The following is a 19,496-nucleotide window of genomic DNA, read 5'->3' as shown; positions in this document are numbered from 1 at the left end:
CATATGATGGGCATTAGATGTAATCAATAAGAGCTCGTCGCAATCCATTCAGCTCGGCTAATGGATGAGAAATCCTATCAAAGTGGCGAAATCAAATTCTGTGCGTTACAGTTTCCTTTTCCGAGGCACGTTTCATGTGCAAATCGGTAATTATTTAGAGTGTGATGGCTTTCACGGGGATTAGATTAAAACAAAGCCAGCCGCACAGAATTCTGGGATTGCCTTCAAAGCGGTATACTTTTGTAGTGCCTATATTGAGGAAATTGTACAACTTGTGGCAAAGCGAACAATTTAACTTGAAATTTAATGCGAATTACTTGTGCTGGTTTAATAGGGGCCGAAAAGCAACGGCCACACATATATGTTGTTCTACTCAATAAGCCTCCATCAAATCTTCCTTTTCGTGACATAGCAATAAAACAAAATCTTGCAAATGCTTCTTGTGTTTGTCCTTTGTTAGCCAAAATGGGCCAAGTTTATCTTGGCTTGAAGAACTTTCGGCAAATGGCAAAAGCGCATCAAGCCTGTCAAGCCGGAAATGAGCGATAAATATATCTTCATTCGCTTCTTGTTTTGAACGCAAGTCGGCAGCGATTTCCCCAGCGTACAATTGGCACATTTTTTGTATTCGTTGACGTCTGCCAATAAAAGTAACCAAATAAAATATGGCACTGCCAGTGCCAAGAGTGCGTTCTTGTGTGTCTGTGGCCTGGGGATCGGAAGTGCTACCTTGAAAACGATACGCTGGGGAATCATTAGGCGAGCCGTCATGGGCTGTCATAAATATTGCCAATATAACGAAAGCACATCGATAATAAGGTTAGGATACCAGATACCATATACCATCTACCCAGGAATCAACTGAATCTCCGCAGAGAGGACAAGCCAGAGCGGGGGGCAGAAAACGCCTCTTCATAAATGTGCCAAATTGGGTTTCCAACAATAAAATGCTAATGATTGATTCTCATTGCCCCATGGAGTGCTGTTAGTTCGAGCCAAGCCCCACAGAACCAAGGATTCTATGGTTTTGCCTAATTTGCGCATACCCGAACATTAAATTGGGGTTTCGTTTGGGTTTCTGGGCTTTTGCATTTGTAATTTTGCCTGACGAAAAAGTCAGGGTTGTAAGTTCCCATCAACTCGAATGAAAGATACCTTAAAATTAAGATTTACTACGAAATATTAAAGAACTAGGTAAATGTCTTGGGCTTGGTATTGAATAATTTCCCAAGATTTAATAGTTAGATAGATAGATATATTGAATAGGTGCACTTATGGGAACACCCGCTGCTTAGTTCGTGGGTCATCCATTAACCCATGACAACCCCTTGACGGATCGCGAGGTACGAGCCAAAAAATCCCTGGGCCAGCCATTTACAATTGGTCCGCAGTGCGGAACCTAAGCTAATGATGACTGGCATGCACAAATGTACAAATCTTAATTATGCAAATCACGGTCGCGCATAAATTATGCAAATTATAATGAAATTCCTCATTGCCTCTGCCGGACCTGGGATCCGGGAATTCGGTGATTCGGGGATCCGGGGACCCGGATACGGACCAGCGACAAATGCCCATCTATATGTATATGGATTGATAAAAATGTGGCCATAAAATGAAAAAACCGAGAATTTAAATTTCGGCTGGCCCGGGGTTGAAAGTCGAAATGACTTTGTTGGCCGTAGCTGAAGCGCCGTAAATTGCAATGTAAATGCTGCATATATAAACTGAATTAGTCCCAGAACAATTACTCCAAGGGTGAGTGTACTGCGATTGCAAATATACCCGATCCCGAACTCGAACCCGAAACCCGAAAGAACTCTCACAATCACGCTGCAAATGGTGCATTGCCTAGAGGGGCTGTCCAGATTCCGGATTTCATTGAAAATAATGGCATACGGTGACTGCTGCCCCGAACATCTGACACAAAAACTGCCCTACGAAACGAGGGAGCGCAAACAAAGGCCAAATGGTAAAGTTGCCAGCGCAAATTATTAAATTTATCATGCGCGAAGTCATTAGCTCTGTCGCCCGTGCTCCTAGTTTGACTTATTCTATGGACTAAACGACTGCAGGCAGCTCCAAGCACACACACACTCCGGCACTAATACATACGTAAATGTCCTGCGAGGCCTGAAGTGTGGAAAGTCATTAGTGGGCATTGCAGTTGACAGCAGGATAGAGATGCTGGCTCTGGATATAAACAACTGCTTTAGCTAGGAAACTTGTAGAAAAACCAAGAAGATACGTTCAAAAATATCATCTGCGAAAAGTTATTTCAAATTTACCAGCCAATATTGCAACGATCGCTTAAACTTACAATAAATGTTTAGAGTTCTTAGTTAATGGATAATAGATAATCGTGTATTATGGAAAACGTTTTAAATTAGCAAAACTTCTATGTAGCTAAAATATTTATCTTGTCATCCTTGAAAAGAATAATTTTTGGTTACCGTTTATTAAAACTCTCCTTTTTAAAAATTCACCAAAGCAGAACATTCCAAAAAACACAAACATGGGTACAAAGAACATTTAAAAACCCTTTTTAATGGAAAACACTTCCCAAAATATTATTAAAAATGAGTCTTTGTATATTTCGAACTTATAAAAACTAGACCAACCCCATGATTGCATGAAACTAATAAATACAATTTAATAAATCAAAATTTGGCCCAGATTTGTTTAGGAGCTCCGATCATGTTCCATACCTTTTTCTAGCGTATGCCTTTGCCAACGAAAATATTTGGCATGTGCCATTTATGGCATTGTTCCAGCTTTGAACAATGCGATACCATAATTTCCAGGCAACTCGCAAACGCACAAACTCGCTCACGTAGAGAATGCCATGCAGATGCGGCATCCTCTGTGCTATGCTGTATGCCATATAGGCGAAATGCTAGGATGCACAGGCTATGGCTGTATTCCATATACCGTATTCCTTGTTCCTTGTTCCTCGCTCCTCGTTCAACCCCCTAGGACAGGAATCCAGGACTGGCCAGGCGGCCCAGGATCAGCAGGCAGTGAGCATGTGATTAGATTCAGTTTCAATGGAAATTGAAATCACAGACAAAGGAGCGGGCCTGCTGGCGGATTCAGGGTGCGAGGGGTGGTGATGGGCCATCAGGGTTGAAAAGGAGCGAAGCGATAAAAATCCTGAACAACAAGAAAAATGAATTTTCGGACAGACAGGGCAAGGCATTAAAAACTTCTTACACCTGGAAAAATTGTGCCTGCACCAAATAATATTCAACAATTAAAGCAAAGTTAGTTAGTTTTTGTTACAATCAAGTGTGGTTATAGTTGATTATTATTAAACAAATTTAAAAGTTTAAGCAAAACCAAATGATTAATACCCAAATTAATAATATACATATCACATAAGGCAAGCAATGTACATATGTATATGTATTTATTATATTTATTACATAGTAATTGTAACATCTATTTATTTATTCTCATTTTTTATTGTAAATTAATAAAAAAAATATTATTGTTTTGTGTAGCCTATATATGAAATATTAAAAATGTTTTAAGCTTTATATATTTCCCTTTTTTTTGAGTGCTGAAACTGTGACTCATTCACCTTTGCGAGTATTGGTAATAGTCCTGCTGTGTGTATTGGTGTGGATGCTGCATTATGCGAGCCCAACCACTAAACGTCAACCACCGGCGTCAACTCCCGACCCACATTTTTATATAGTGGCTCATAATATTCCTTCTGCAGAAAGAGATTAACACCAAACGGCGACGGTGGCGTCGGTGGCAAAAAGTTTATAATCGTCGCACGGGCAGAGCGAAAGAGACGGGCGATTGGAAAACAGAGAGCGAGCGAGCGGAGAAAAATCAGAAATTCGGAAAATCGTTATGCGACTACTATAACCCACCACAAAATCGCGGTCGTCTCTGTTGTTGCCGGGCACCTCACACTCGCGCATCGATTCCGATTCCGATTGCGATTCAGGATCTGAATCCTCTGACGCAGCAGCCGCATTTTAATTTTTGCCTGGTTTGTGGTGCGTGCGATTTTTAAAAATGTTTAAATCCGCAATTTCTTTTACCGTTCTCTGTGCTCTTCGTCCCCTTCGTGCACCGGCAAACTTGTGATTTGTGGTTAATTTAAATGAATAATCCTTTAAGTGTGTCATGAATTAACAGCAAGTTAAATAAAGTGCTGCATATTATTCCTGCATATTTGATAATCCATTTCGCTGGGTTAATAACTGCCAAATATATTATTTACGTTCAATTTTAAAGTTTATTGTTTACAAAAGTGCTGAGCCCTTTAATAATTTTAAAACATCCCTCAAAATTGGTCCACTCACAGCGCCACCTATGAACAGCTTTAGTAAATATAAATTTATCGTTTTAATCTGACTACGGCTTGATATGTTGGTTTTGTATTTAAAGAAAGCTTAAATTGTGCGCGGTTTTAATTAAATTTAAGGAATATCTAGGAGGTTTTTTAAATGTATTGAGCCATTCTGTTTTAATGTACAAAATAAGCGCTTCACCTATGGAAAGCTATGATAACCCAATAAGTACAACAAATTCCGTTAGGTGGCGCTAGCGAACAGCGAGAGTTTCCACCCCTATTTATTGGTATCCTTGTGCAACCCTGCAACACAATCATTTTGAGACGCAAGGACTACTCTAAAAGATTACACATCCCTCACACATCAACCTTTTTTTCACAGCTGGAAAAGCTACCTAAAGCAATATAAATGGATCCCTCGAATCTGGCCTTTGGGTTTCCCGGTCTGCCCAACCACGGACACATGCCAATACCTCCCACCGCCAACATGCTTGGTGGCCAGCATCCTGCGCCCACCGCCAGCCCACCACAAAGCGTCCCCGGCCGTCGGACTCCACTTGGATCGGTTGGTCTGGGTGGCTTCTATGCCCAGGGCATGGGCATGTCCCAGCAGCCACCGACGGACGAGAACAAACCAGGACCCAGTGCTCCCGAGAAGCCACTGAGTCCCACGGCCGCCGCCATCGCAGCCATTGCCATCAGCGGTGGCACCACCACGGTGGCCGTGTCCAGTGGTGGCGCCGGCGGAAGTGGCTCCAACGGTGGCAAGCAGAAGAACCGCCAAGGAAAGACGGTGAGGCTGAACATAAATGCCCGGGAACGACGAAGGATGCACGATTTGAATGACGCCCTCGATGAGCTGAGAAGTGTGATTCCCTATGCCCATTCGCCGTCTGTGCGAAAGCTGTCGAAAATAGCCACCTTGCTGCTGGCTAAGAACTATATTCTAATGCAGCAAAATGCCCTCGAAGAGTTGAGAAGGTAACAGAATACATAGCTATGCGCAAATAGAATTACTAACATATATATTTTTATTTATAGACTACTGGCCTATATACAAAGCACCACGGGAGCAGCTCCACTGGATTTGGGCGCCTTTCCGGCGGCTGCCAAGCTGCAGGCCCTCCTTCAAGGACCTCACAACGAACCACCGACCAGCAGCAGTTAAATTCGAGTACGAACCTCCACGAACCACGGTTCAACTGATAAGCAATCCATTTATGAGCAATACTTTTATGTCAATTGGGAGGAAAATGCCAAATACTTGTGTACTAGTCAGACGAAAGAAGGTTGATAGAGTTGATGAAGCCTCTTATCAGAGCAGCCAAGTGAAAATCTGTTCAGTGATATTTATTTTTGTCATAAGCATTTCTTATTTATGCATTTACCTAATGTCAACCGATACGTGTAAGATGAATATTAACGAATAAAGTATTATTGAAGTAGAGAGTATGTCGTAGTATGTGTACTTAGGATTGGAAAATTCATGTCACCATCAGCACTGATAAAAACCACACACTTGCCTGAATCAGCAGGCAAGTGAACAATTCGTTTCAAACACTCAAACAAGCTGCAAACCCAACCAACCATTATAATCAGCTAGTGACAAACATGAAAGAACACACTCACAATAAAAATAATTTAATCTTAGATCCGTTTCAAGTCTTGGCAAAAATATTTAACATATAAACATACTCGTACATAGTTGCATGGTTTTTGATGATTAAGCGAAAGCCGTTTAGCGGAATTCGAAATAAGCTGATTACAACTAGTAGTAGAAAACTAGTCGATGAATACTCTAAAAGTATATATAGACATATACGACATGGAGGACGGCGGCGAAGGCGATCGGTGCAAAATCGGCTGGCACTAGCACTATATTATTATTCCGGTATGCCGAGGGACAAAACCTTGTTTTTGCCAGTGCGAAAGATGTGCTGCTTGGTGGGAAGTTGGCCGATCAAGAAGTCCTTCATCAATTCGATGGCATCCCCAGAGTGTCCTGTGCCATGGAAGGCGATGGTGGCATCTCGGCCTGCGTGATCCATGATGACGTCGTCGCCGCCGGGATGATCCCTCAGAAAGTGCGTCACATCGTAGACTCTGTCGTAGATCACAACCCAGCAGTCGTCGAAGCTGTCGTGCTGGGCCACCTCCTCCAAACTGATCTCCGGAAGATCTTCCAGCTTTAGGCGTTCCTTCTTGCTCGGCACAACCACCACCTGGTTACTGGACTTTCCGTGGCCCAAGGGCACAATCCTCAGCGATTGCAAGAGGTTCGTCAACGCGGATGACATGTTGTAAGTATGCAATTACTTTCACTTTTACCAATATCTGATACAACGATTTGTAACGCCGCCCGATCACTTCAGACAGCCGGGAGTCGAGTCAAGTTGAGTTCTGCTTGGTCGGTTTCAATTCCAGTTTCACTTGGGGTCTTGAGTGTCTTTCATGTTCAGCCACCGGTGCTGGAGTGTCATTCATGCCTTGGATTGTAATCGTTTTATAAATGACAACACGTGAGTCGATCGATCGACCGAAAGCATGGTGATAAGGCTTCGGGTCCAGAGAAGCGAGGCTCTTTCAGATCGGTTTCTGTATTATATATATAAATACATATATGTACGTCCAAACTCGTTTGCAATCATGTTCACGGGAGGGCTAGGCATTGCACTGAGATCAAGAGATTGTGCAATAATGTTTTGTGGGCACTCGCATGTGCGAGTATATGAGTCAATTTCCGAATATGCTCGTAAAGACGAGCATAATTTATACATTTCTCTTGAAATCGGGTTGCTCAATGAGCTAATTACTTGTTACCTTATGAATTTAATGGGCCAGCAATTATTAAAAGGGAGGCACTTAACGCGCTTATCAGCATTACATTTGATTTATTGGCACAAGTCAAACGTGCTCCGGGCGAATCAATTACATCTACTCGAACCGTTTGATCTTCGGTCATTAAGGCAATCAAAATACATTTTGGGTTAATAGCCTGCAGTTATTCGACTTAATACTTAAATGCGTTTTAATTCGCCAAAAATCCAAGATTTGTGTCAAGCCTCTGACGTTTTAAATGTTTAAATGTTCTAAATTCTTGAATGGGAACAGAGATAATGACTTCACCATTATCGCTCTCTACAACTTTGAACTTGAAATTGGATTGGATTTGAAAATGATGCCACGCTTTTGAACTATTTGAACCATGGTAAAGATTTTTATTTAACATGGAGTGAGTATGTTTAATCAATAACTATTACGAAACTAAGGGTCTGATGAAATTATTCAGACTATTTAATTTCCCATTATTCAGTTCCAGACAGAACGCAGTTCATATATTCCGTACATTGTATTGTATAAATAGAAAATATTGCAAAGCTAATGAAATATTTCAAATTACGCAGTATATAACATAAATATTATTCAAAGAAATAAAACGATAGGAAAACATTTTTAAGAAATAACTTTTAAGACGTCACGATTCAATTGTTATTGTTATTATTGTTATTGTTATTTATTATTGATCATTTATTATTTTCAATTGAGTTCAAGCTTGATGTGTGGCTTCTACAAGATTTGGAAATCTAATATGCCAGCATCTCAGTGCTAAGATCAGCATCATTGCGTTAAATAATGACTTAAAACCGCAAAAATATTCAAAGTCGTAGCTGAATGAGCTCTATAGCTGGGTTAAACCACTTGACTTTGACTTTGAGGCTTACAGAGACTAGATATAACCATATTAAATATCTTTCGAGCGTTAAAAAAAGGCTGAGATTAACATTGCTAGCAAAGCCATAATCTCATTCAGGTGTAAGAGGTTATCATTCAAAATGTGCGTGTTTGCGAGCTTGCGTACATTTTTCGGAAAACGCGAATCTTTCTGTGACAAGAACATTTGAATAATTGACTAGTGCTATCAAATTTGTCTAGAAATATTATATATAGATTATAATTTAGGTCTGACGATTTTTGCAAAAATGCTTAGATCATGCTTAATAATACTAGGACGTTTCAAAACCAAAAAATTCAAGTCCACGGACAGAATTAATGGTGATCATTCATTTGTTTCTTCTTATATTGTATTTAAAGTTTTTTTTTCCCATAATAAGCTTTTATCAAAGTTCAACAAATATATATTATTAGTATTATTTTCTTTTTTACCATAATCAAAATTGGTTTTGCAAAACGAGAAAAGGAAACAATACACATATTCAAAAAGATAAGGATAACTGCAATTCATTAATACTAAATACAATGAATACGCAAATAAAATAATATAAAAAAACAGGCTTATATTTTTGTTTTACGTACAATGATTCTGATAATAATATTATATGACAGCTACAAATAAAAATATTAAAGATATAGGTGGCAACGCCTGGAGTAACTGAAATTCTAGAAAGCTTCAAGCTTTTTGGGAAGGGTCTAAATATTAACCGCTTGGGATTTCGCGGGCTTTTTACGAAATTGGCCAGCTGTTGCTCTTTGGGAAGCTTTTGTGTAGGAAAGGCTTTTCCTTCCGGTCGTTGCATTACTTTTTGGCTAAAACGGGCGCCCCATATTTAATTATTACCTTCTACTCTATATATGTTTGAGTGGAAAGTGAGAAATTACATTTTGCTTCAAACAATAGTTTTTTTTAAACTGGGAATGCAAAGGACATTTCCGTTGCGACTCGAAGTTTCCCATTTGCATTTGTGTGGTGTTACCATCGGCCCATCTGTGTTTTGGGTGCGAGAGTGTGAGTGTGATGGAACATGACATCGGGTAACTGCGTGTAATTTTTGGCGAACAACAACACAGTCGAGTTTCAGCAACGCTCTGGCCAAGTTGTTGAGGCGCGTGAACCAAAAAAAAAGGGGAAAATTCAACCGTTTTCAGTTATCTCCTTACTTTGCAACATTTATTTGATGTAATTGACCAGTGTGCGCAGGGGATTATTGAGTTACAAATTAATAAAAGCTGCTAATAAGGAAATTGCTACGAAAACTCGTTAACAACACACAGCACGCACAGTATGCGTTACTCTGCGTAGAGCAAATTGAGCATACGCCACGTTGGATGTCAAAAGGATTTCGTAAACATATTGTTGCGGTAAATTGCATGCAGCAATTTCAATAATTCGGCTCTGCGTCACCGACTTGCAAATATTCAAGGGGTAAGTGCTGACACAGCTGTTTGATCAGTGCGAACTCAATTTACATATGAATTCGCTGTATAATTTGCTAAAATAGTTAAGTCACGTTTCGAAAACGAAAACAAGCCATCAATATTTAATGGGTTGTATTTGCTTTGAAGTCGACTGAAATCTGTATTGAACAATGGTTTCGTCCAGCGAATGTAATTTGAACTTGTTGGACCAGTAAATTGATTTTCTAGACGAAAAAGGAAGAGTAAGCTGACAAACTTTTATTGTAAAAGTTGAGCTAGGGTTTTTTTCTTTGCAAATCGTCCTGTGAAAAGTTCTGTTCGACTTTCTAAAGAAATATTTTAAGTGAAATAGTTGAACAACGAAACATAAACTGAGGATAGTGTGCGATGTGTTGTTATTCGCATAGGAGTTGGCAATACACAATTATTGTAACTTTCAGAAAGTTTAATTCAAACATTAAACACTCAATCCATTTGCTTAAAATTGTAAAATGTAAAAATTTTATTACTTTCGGCGTTCTATGCAATAAATGGCTTCACCTTTTAAATTTTAAAGAAGCCTTGAATAAAATCTCTTAAATGCATCGCATTAGAAGTAATATGATATCAGAAAATACGTCACATCCTTTGATCCAAATCAGATTTGTAGAACATTGTTTGCGTTGGAAAATGAGTTTCCCTTTCGCTGAGCGAGAGTTGTTTTCAAACACTCATCGCGGTAGAAATGATTGCTGATTAAAAAGATTGCATTGCGTATACGCCACGTGGAGCACGATGCGCATTCGGCGTGATAAAACCTTTGAAAGCAAAGGTACTTTCATTTAATTAGTGGAGAGCGTTTGTAAAACGTGCGGGATCCCTTTCTCAATGTCGTATTTCCGTATTCCGTTTGAAAAGACAGTGAGTATTTCGTTCGGAATTTCTCAGACGCGGGCTGTTTAACCTGGTGGAGCAGCCAAGAAACGTTGGCCGTGTTGGCCACGCTGGCAGCCACTCAAACACAACAACCATGTCCTTGAAACACCCGCTTGTGGCCGTGACCCTCGACCTCCATTCCGTAGCCGAATCGAGCGACCTTCGTCATATATATTCTGGGCCTGGGATATTGCGTGTCAGGCAGTCAACAGGCTGCACTAAAGAAGTGCATTTATTATAGACATCCCTGGCCGTGAGGCCATGAATATTTATCCCGTGTCCAAAGATTAATGCATTTTTAATGCAAAAACGTCGCCAGAAGCCACAGGAAAAATTGACGAGGCCATAAAGAAGCTCACAGGCAGCCATGTTTGTTAACTTGTTGAGTTATTGGCAGCTCTTTAGCCTGTGACCCGCCACCCTTGGCTCCTTTGTACCCACATAGCCAGCCGTGCGGGTTTCCCTTTGTTCCAAACACGAGTATTAATATCACACTTATTATTTCCGTAGCCCTCGCCAGGACATGGTTTTTCTTTTATTTTTCTTTTTTGCCATCCCGAGAGCGCATGTAAACATTTTCCGTTGTTTACTTCTTGGGCATTTTCAGCGTTTTAATGAGCGTTTTATTGTTTGTTTTTATGCTCCCGCCTTTGGACTTGAGGCGCATAACTTTGGGTCACTTTATTAAATTGCTGTTTATCTTGCTTTCGCCAGTTTCTCTCTTATATTTTTTATTTCAATATTTTCCGTGTCCCGCCGGTCGGATCCCATGGTTTAATGGCCTGTGGCGAAGTGACATATGGTTGTTGATTTTAATGGGATCTCTTATTCCACTTTTATCGCACATAGAGGGCTTTGGCGTGTTTTCAAATGACAGTGAAAGGATTGGCATGACTTACACATGCTATCTGTAGTTGATCTTTGACTTTAAAAATGTCTGTACTTATTGAATGTGATGTTTTCATCGAAATATATTTCTGAGCAACGTGCTGTGACCTTTGGCTCAAATATTTCTTACAAATATCTACTAGGAATTCGGTTAGTTTACAAATCGAGGCATACTAATCATAGTTGCACTAATCGAAACTTTGCAAAAGACAAAACCTTCTAGTAGCAAGATATTTTCTCTTCTTGAGAAGTTTATTAATCATTTTATGCCTTTATGCTTATAGTACATCCCCTTTATCCCCGCCATAAGCTATAAATATTCATTGATGGCTAATTAGCAGAGACGGCGTTGGGGTCAGCCTCCCATTTGCCCTGCCGATCCCATTGACATTGAGGACCACGACTCGCGATGCCATCGGTGGCAGATAATCAACTCGAATAACAAAAGCCGACATACTACGGGCACTCAAGGGGGGCAAACGGGGGTGATAATGATGTGGCCGATGTGGACAAACTAGCGCCTCGAATGTGTCAATTTGGCGCGTATTACAAATTGCTGATGCCTGATTACTGACGGCCAGGACCTCCGGATCCTGGAGGACACTGTGGCCCTCGCGCCGTGTGTATTAGTTTAGCTTGTGCTGCTTGTTTATGCTAACCGAAGGTTTTTCATCTGTTGCTCCAGGGACTGTGTGTGTGAACTGCACTGGATGGGTTGAAGCCAAATGAAACTTCAACGCAGGTGAGGAAGGACACGAGCTAATGGATTCTAGGGCGGCAGGAGCCTTCATAAGCTTGCTTATGCAACTGGGCAGAGTTTATGAAACACAAGCCGACAAAATCAATAACAAAGAGTGAAAGTTGCTACAAAATAACATTGCAAATAGCTCCATGGCTTATGTAAAATATTTACATTACTTTTCTTTCTTGTATTTGGCATTGAATAGCCTACAAAACTGGCAGTTGGTATACACAAATTATTAATATTTTTTAATTAATTCAAATAGAACATTTGTGTAAATTAGTTGCAGCTTATTCGTTTTGTTGGCAGATTGCGTGCTGCCATATTTCTCTGAGTGCCGTGTGCAGTTGCCATTGTTTAGTCCTGGTCTCTCTTTGTCTAGTGCAATCCAGGACATCAGCAACACGCGCATTCTCGTGGATTCAATGTCGTAATCTAATTACTGTTGCCAGGGACAGGTGAGCACCCAGTACCCGGCCAGTGTTTTCGCAATGCTCTACGACAGGATAAGCCAAACAATGGCTACGGAAGGCCGGAAGGATAACAGGATAGGGCAAAGTACTTCCGGAAGTCAAAGGGAAATGATAGTTTAATGGAACTTGTTTAGCTTATAAACGAGCTGCTGTGTGTGAGCTAAGTTACTTCCGCTCTGTAGACACATTTTGCCACGTGAACAGGCGCAATCTATCAGGCTGTTTTTACTGCAAAGCAATAAGACTCGCTTTTTTCTTTGCTTTAAAGAGTTTTTCAACCTAATAGTCCCATCCCCAGCCAACTTCCCTGGCAACAGAATAATAGGGTGTTTGCCCTGCTGACTGCTGTAATTGTCCACATTCTTTGCAAAAACAGCAGGGCGTGGATTTGGACTGGCAGCTGGGGCCATTCCTCGAGCTTTCGAGTCACAAAACACATCATTAGACTAATGAGCATAATTTGCCATAATTGCGCAATTCAAGAGCTCTGCTGTTTCTACCGTTGAAAGGCATCTTAATCTATACTTTTTTTTTAGCGCGAATGATGAAATCGCCATCCAAAGCTGGGGGAAATCACGGGAATGAGCTGGCCAGCACACCCACCGTTTTCCCAGGCATTCAATGAACCATTCGGCTGGTTTTATCGATTAGATAAACTTAATTTTAGTCGCTCGGTCCACACATTAGGGGACTTTGAGGGACGCGTTTCTGGCCTTGACTTTGCTGCGACGCAAACAAAATCGCAGGCGGAAGTAGTGCGGTCTTATCTAGCGGTTCCAGCGAAAAGTGAAAATGCGCCCGATTATGCCGCAAAATGATTTACAAAGCCAGCCAAATACCAAGCCAGACAGGGCCAAAAGGGCCTAAGCGCGGTTTCTGTATTAAAATTTATGACGGGAGCAATAAATCCCTATGCCCACAGGCCCACACACGTGTGAATGATGCATGTGGGCAAATACTGGGCCCAAAAAGGAAACCTGGGAAAGATTTTTTAAAATACCCTTTCAAAGAATTTGGCAGCATAAGCTATTAAAATGGATTTGGAAAATAATTGTTTGTTTTAACACTCTGCTTTGGAGTAAGTGGAGTTAGTTAGACTGACTGTAAGACTATGACAATATATTTGTATTTCTGTACTTTTTAAAAAATATTTTTTACAATATTACACATGCCATTTAGAGTAAGGGTAGTACATTTTGAGCGGGATACGAGTGTCAGGATATGACCTGACATTCACATCCTGACACTCGCGCAGGCGGCGCAGAAGGACACCTCGACTGACTGACTGACTGAATGGCTGACTGATGATGTGGGGTGTGGCAGAGCGATCTGCTCAATTTGACATTGATTGGGTTATGTGTGATTTACAAAAGCGAGGAGCCGCCTATCCTAAAAAAACGGCAGGTGATATCAGCAGGCTGGCATGTTGCCATATTTCTCGGCGGATTTAGGGGCGATTGACTGGGAAATTGATTTTACTGGGAATGTCTACTCAAAGCGCTTTAATTCTACTGCGCGAGTTTCACCTAATTTACTGCTGTGTCTTTTGCCATTGCAGCTTATCTTCGCAACTGTCAAAGTTTAAATTAAAACTAATTTCATAAATTTTCCAAGCAGCCCCATTAGGACCCCAACTCACTTATTTGCACATAAGGGCACATAAATCATTTCCCGCAGATTTTCCAAGAAACTAAGAGATGGCAGGAGGGAAACAGGGAATTGAACCCGCATACACACCTCATGCAATTGCCATAAAAGAAACCGTAGACCCAAAACAAAAGTTAGACGTAAATAAATAATGAGCGAAAAGTAAATTTGCAGAGATTGGCCAGAAAAAGCGGAGTGGCTGGGGAAGGGAAAGGGTCAGAGGTAAGAAATGAGGCGCAGGACTCATCCAAAGGTGGCTTTCAAATATAAATATACTAATTAATTAACAAGTCGGCTATACATTTTTGCTTTTTCAACAGACCGCGCTTCATCTTCTCGGCAGTTCTCTGCGCCCTTTACATTAATTGTACACAGAAAATTGTTTTAAGCTTTTCACATTTTAATATGCAAGATAGTGCCTTTTCCTAATGAAAATACTTCTTTCCTTTAAATGTAATTTCGAAATTTGTTAGTAATAGCGGTTGAAATTATATTCAAAATGCATAAAGATGGGTAGATTAGCCTTTGACTTAGTGTTATTTTAAGATCGCATTTCTAAAACTTTACTTTAATTAATACAAGGATAAACAGTTTTATTTTCTTTTAATCATCACATACCTTTAAAAAGAGCCGCAACTACAAAACTGTGCAGTGTTAAAGGAGGTTTAACGACGCACATTCTACGGCAGTTTTTTGTTTTAAGTGTGGGTGTAATTTGGCGGATTTTGTAGGACTTCTCGGGATGAGGATGAGGGTCACCTGGCAGTTTGCTCGGCTAATTGCGAACTAACCGAGGCCGAGTCGCCTTTATGGCAATTTTGTGTGGTTGCGGTCTGAGAAAGACAAAGCACGGCACCTCAATTAGCCTCCTGGTGGATCCTTGCAGCTGGCAGTGTGGGTGGCAGTGAGCACGTGCCGGTGGTCAGGATTCTGCGGTGCCGATGCCCCACAAACACCACCACCTTAAGCCGGTCAATTAATAACCCACAAAGCCAGGGAGCGGAGAAGATGAATGTCGAACGTGGGGCCCCAAGCTTTGATTTATTTATGAGACACACATCCCGAGGTCCTGACTTGCTAATGAATGTTTTATGGCTAGATTGGGTATCATTAGGCAGGTGGAGAGATGTACATAGATGCGGGGTCAGGCCGAGGAATTGACCCACATTACCACATTACTCATGTGTTTGGGAGTAAGGAGTGTCTGCATCCTTTCACATTACTTCTCTTTTCCAGACTCACTCTCAGCCGGAGAAATGGACATTGTCATACGTGAGGAGGACATTTCACTGGCCCAAATTGGCGTTTATGCCTCTGTGTCATTCCTCGTTGTTTCCGCTGTTGGAGCGGCCCTCTATACCACCTGCTCCAAACGCTATCGCCTGAACTGGTTCGAACAGAATCTCCTGGAGTCCGCGAACGAAAAGGATGACGATCAGCAGAGGTGGGTGTCTCTAAAAAAAAATAATATAATAAATACAAATAATATTAAAGAGCTCCATCTCAATGTGAGCGTATACGAACAACGCATTCCCTTCGTTTCTTTTTAATTTAATTTATTTTTCTCTCAAACCCAAGGGAATAATTCAGTTTGTAAAACAAAAATTCATGGCAAACCTGCTTAAAAGCTGTTCCAGATTCAGTTCGAGTTGTAGGGGCACCCTTGGTGGTACCAACCTTTAAATGATTGTTTTCGTTGCCTTAACAGGGAGTCTTTGGTTGCCGGTGCCGTAGGCTACAATGTGGACAACGTAAACGAGGCACCGCGTGGGAAATACAGCAGTGGAAATGCCGGCAACATCAGCCCCACCTCGCTGAAAAGCGAGGACAATGACCCGGCCTTCTGGGTGCCGGCTTCCGTCACATCCACGGCAGCCATCCAGCAACAAGTGTCCAACACCACCGAGGAGTCCGCACCGCCCACACCCACATCACCCACCGGCAGCCTGAAGTCCAACACCTTGTCGTACTGCTCCACCACCTCGGTGCCCATCGCCAGATCCGAGAAGCATGTGGTCCTGGCCATGCATCCCAGCCGGCCCAGAGTGTCCTCCATGAATGCCAAGCTGGATCACACCAAGATCGACATGACCTTGTATAGGAGTGTGAGTGAAGACGGCTTTCTTATTTTGGAAATATGTATTTTATTTTCTATTATCTGGTAGCACTCGCAGCCGAAGACCCTCAACCCAGTTTCAGTCAACGAAGTTCGGGGTAATTTGCACGTGAGCATCGGCTACGATCCAGTTGGAGGTTTGCTAAATGTTCGGCTACTGGAGGCCCAGAACCTGCAACCGAGGCAGTTCAGTGGAACTGCCGACCCTTATGCCAAAGTCCGCTTGCTGCCGGATAAAAAGAACTTTTGGCAGACGCGTATACACAAGAGGACCCTGAATCCAGGTGAATAGCTTTGAATATTTGTACTGGGATTTTACGTTAATATCCAAAATAATATCCTCTCAGTGTTCGACGAGCAGTTCGTTTTTGAGGTAACAGCCGGAGTAATTGACAAACGCACTGTGGAAATTTTACTGTACGACTTTGACGCATATTCCCGGCACGTTTGCATCGGAGGAAGTAAGCTGCATTTGGCCAACCTGGATCTCAGTGAGCAGTTGAAACTGTGGACTCCTCTTAGTTCTGCCTCGGCCCAAGATATGAAAGTGGATCTGGGGGACATAATGGTGTCCCTGGCCTATTTGCCCTCAGCGGAGCGTTTGATGGTCGTCCTGATCAAGGCACGAAATCTGCGGATTGTCGACGATGCCCGCAACTCCTCGGATCCGTATGTGAAGGTAACCCTCCTCGGTCCCGGTGGCAAAAAGATAAAGAAGCGCAAGACGGGTGTCCAAAGGGGCACCCTGAACCCCGTCTACAATGAGGCTCTTGCTTTCGACGTGGCCAAGGAGACTCTAAAGAACTGTGTACTGGAATTCGCCGTCGTCCACGATGGCCTATTGGGTGAGTAGTGAACTATTATTGAATTAACTTCCTTTTCTGGCTGTTATTGGATTGCTTTTCAAATAAACACTTTAAACGTCTCTCGAAAGAAGTTTATCGAAATTAGATTAAAATTTCTTGAAACTTAAACTTGTTATCATTGTAGAATTTGTGTTGGTAAATTTTCAACTCTTGTGTATTCCTTAATAGTTCCAGGAGACAATTTTAAAGAAAAATGCAATAATAATATCATATACGTTGTAATTTTTGTAGAAATAATCATTCTTTTTATGTGTATTGCAGGATCAAGTGAAATTTTAGGACGAACTCTCATTGGAAACTCTCCCGAAGTACGCACCGAGGAAAAGATATTTTTTGAAGAAGTTTTTCGCGCCAAAAATGCTACGGCTCAATGGGTTCCCCTGCAAGAACCGGCAAACAACTTGGCCACAGCAGCCAAAAGTTCAAAGAACTAGGGTTTTGTATTGTTGTAAAGGTATTTTTCCAGTATTTCCGCCGATGCCATCCTAGTTTCAAAGGATGTGTGTGTACTCGGTTCTAGTCGATTAAAATACCAAAATATCCTGTTGGATTGTGTCTCATAAGAGACACTGATGGTTGGTGACTTGGATGCGTGTAGAAATGTGAATGAAGTGAATTTTCGAACCCTTTTTGCGTTACATGTTACTAACATGTTATTAACATTACAAGATTCTGTAAAGCGATAGAATCACTTAATTCAAAATAAATTATATATATATTCTGTATAAATACATATATATAGTATATCTATAACGCTTCAACGATCGGAAGAAAACATATTTAAAGTTTCGTTTTCTCCGATCGAGCTTTTGCAAATAACTCTTTAAAATTGAAAATAATATTTTTACACTCTAACGTCTATATTGGTACATCAAAATTAAAACGTATTAACAAAATACAGAGTGTGAAAATTAGGAACCCGTTTTTAAAATAACAAGCATTATGAAAATAGTAATGGTCCTTTTTTATATAAAAGCCACTCCTATTATTGTGAATATAGCTGCACAAGTATATCATATAAATAATGTATAACACGCATTTGGCGATTTACTAACCAAAAGTTTATTGACATAAGGGAACTTGCAGGGATACGTTTTAAGAAGGATAGGGAGTCGAAACAGAGGGTCACAATAAATCACCAATAGTTTCAAACATGGCCAAATATAACTCAATGAATGTGCTTTGTACGGTATCAATTAACAAAGGAAAATATATATTTCATATACATTTTATGTGTCAGAAATGTCAAGATGTACCTAAAATATAAACTATTACCGTAAACAAATTACCAAAACAATATAGGACGCAAGCGATGATTTTCAAGTTACTTTTATATGTTACGTAATGGTTTCAGGGCACAGAGGGCACAAAAGTAACAGAATTGTAGTTTGATTTCTCGCATTATAACAATTTGTTGAACATATACATATGCACAGCAAGTAGAAATATGTGTATCCAAATAAAAGGATTCTTATATGCATTATTATTAATGTAGTGATTACAGTAATTTTTGTCTATACAGTAGATATAGGTTAAACGCACTATGTATTTCATAATCGCAAAATACCTATTCTTATCCATGTGAAATAAAGTTCTTAGATCTTAGAAAATAAATTTGTTTTTCTTTGCTATTGAGCCTAGATTTGGGTTACACGCTATTCAGTGCACGTTGAGGTTAATTATCAAACTTTCCCCTGACCAACCGTAAATTAATTTCAGGCATCAACTTCAAACGCTGGAGGTTTCCCTTTCTGTGGAACGAAACCAAAGAAATCCCTGCCCCCGTTTTCCCCTTTTCGTGGACACTGAGCCTTAAATTTTTTGGTGGGCGAAGTGAACTTGTTGGCCAAGTTGGCGTGCAAAAAAGAAAAGTTTCCGGCAAACCCGTTAACTAATTTTCTAAAATTGACTGATAAATCCGCCGGGAGCCACGAAGGGCAACGCTACATTGGATGTTAAAGCAGCCATGCAGGACATGCCCCAGGACCTGCGAACTGTTGCGGCTCCCGTCTGTGTCTGTATAAGTTCACCGTAAATTTCCTTTTCAATCAAAATGTGCTTTCATTCAATTTGGAAGGTAGAGGCGGGCATAAGTAGCCCTAGCCATGTCCTGGGGGTGTGGAAAGCCCTAGGAAAAGCTACAAAGGCATCTTTGAGGGGGTGCCGGAAATTGGTGGCGTCGAAAGGGAATCGACATGGATATGCACATGGGAGCATATAAAGAAAAAGTAAAACTCGATTTGGAAAATATATTATTAATATTAATAATATTATTATTTTTATTATTATTATTATTATTAATGAAAAATGTACTTCGTTTACAGAAGAGCCTTGTTTGAAATAGACCAAAAATGTTAGATCAAAAAATTATGCATCAGTATAA

At 40.8% G+C, this 19,496-nt stretch overlaps 3 protein-coding genes across 5 annotated transcripts; 2 read left to right on the top strand and 1 right to left on the bottom strand.

The window, feature by feature from the left end:
• Positions 1-3,916: 3,916 nt before the first annotated feature.
• LOC122613714 (class E basic helix-loop-helix protein 22) lies at positions 3,917-5,761 on the top strand. 2 transcript variants are annotated; one of them, XM_043788031.1, is made up of 3 exons: positions 3,917-4,013; positions 4,695-5,293; positions 5,354-5,761. In XM_043788031.1, exons 2-3 carry the CDS (start codon positions 4,722-4,724, stop codon positions 5,478-5,480), a joined length of 699 nt encoding a protein of 232 aa, XP_043643966.1. In that variant the 5' UTR covers positions 3,917-4,013; positions 4,695-4,721; the 3' UTR covers positions 5,481-5,761. The 2 variants fall into 2 exon arrangements, with proteins under 2 accessions (XP_043643966.1, XP_043643965.1); XM_043788030.1 differs by lacking the exon at positions 3,917-4,013 and having other exon boundaries at positions 4,644-5,293.
• Positions 5,762-5,937: 176 nt separating this feature from the next.
• Positions 5,938-6,772, bottom strand: LOC122613715 (cytochrome b5). Its single transcript, XM_043788032.1, has one exon. It carries the CDS (start codon positions 6,607-6,609, stop codon positions 6,196-6,198), a length of 414 nt encoding a protein of 137 aa, XP_043643967.1. The 5' UTR covers positions 6,610-6,772; the 3' UTR covers positions 5,938-6,195.
• A 2,448-nt stretch (positions 6,773-9,220) lies between these two features.
• On the top strand, positions 9,221-18,646 carry LOC122613609 (synaptotagmin-1). Of its 2 annotated transcripts, XM_043787852.1 has the most exons (6): positions 9,221-9,473; positions 15,368-15,575; positions 15,840-16,236; positions 16,297-16,531; positions 16,595-17,092; positions 17,375-18,646. In XM_043787852.1, the coding sequence occupies exons 2-6, from the start codon at positions 15,388-15,390 to the stop codon at positions 17,545-17,547; spliced, it is 1,491 nt and encodes a 496-aa protein (XP_043643787.1). In that variant the 5' UTR covers positions 9,221-9,473; positions 15,368-15,387; the 3' UTR covers positions 17,548-18,646. The 2 variants fall into 2 exon arrangements, with proteins under 2 accessions (XP_043643787.1, XP_043643786.1); XM_043787851.1 differs by lacking the exon at positions 9,221-9,473 and having other exon boundaries at positions 14,767-15,575.
• Positions 18,647-19,496: the final 850 nt, after the last annotated feature.

This window comes from Drosophila teissieri, chromosome 2R (assembly GCF_016746235.2).
Source record: "Drosophila teissieri strain GT53w chromosome 2R, Prin_Dtei_1.1, whole genome shotgun sequence".
Taxonomy (NCBI): Eukaryota; Metazoa; Arthropoda; class Insecta; order Diptera; family Drosophilidae; genus Drosophila; species Drosophila teissieri.
Note: the sequence above shows the minus strand (reverse complement) of the source record. Positions and strands in the feature narration are given on the sequence as shown.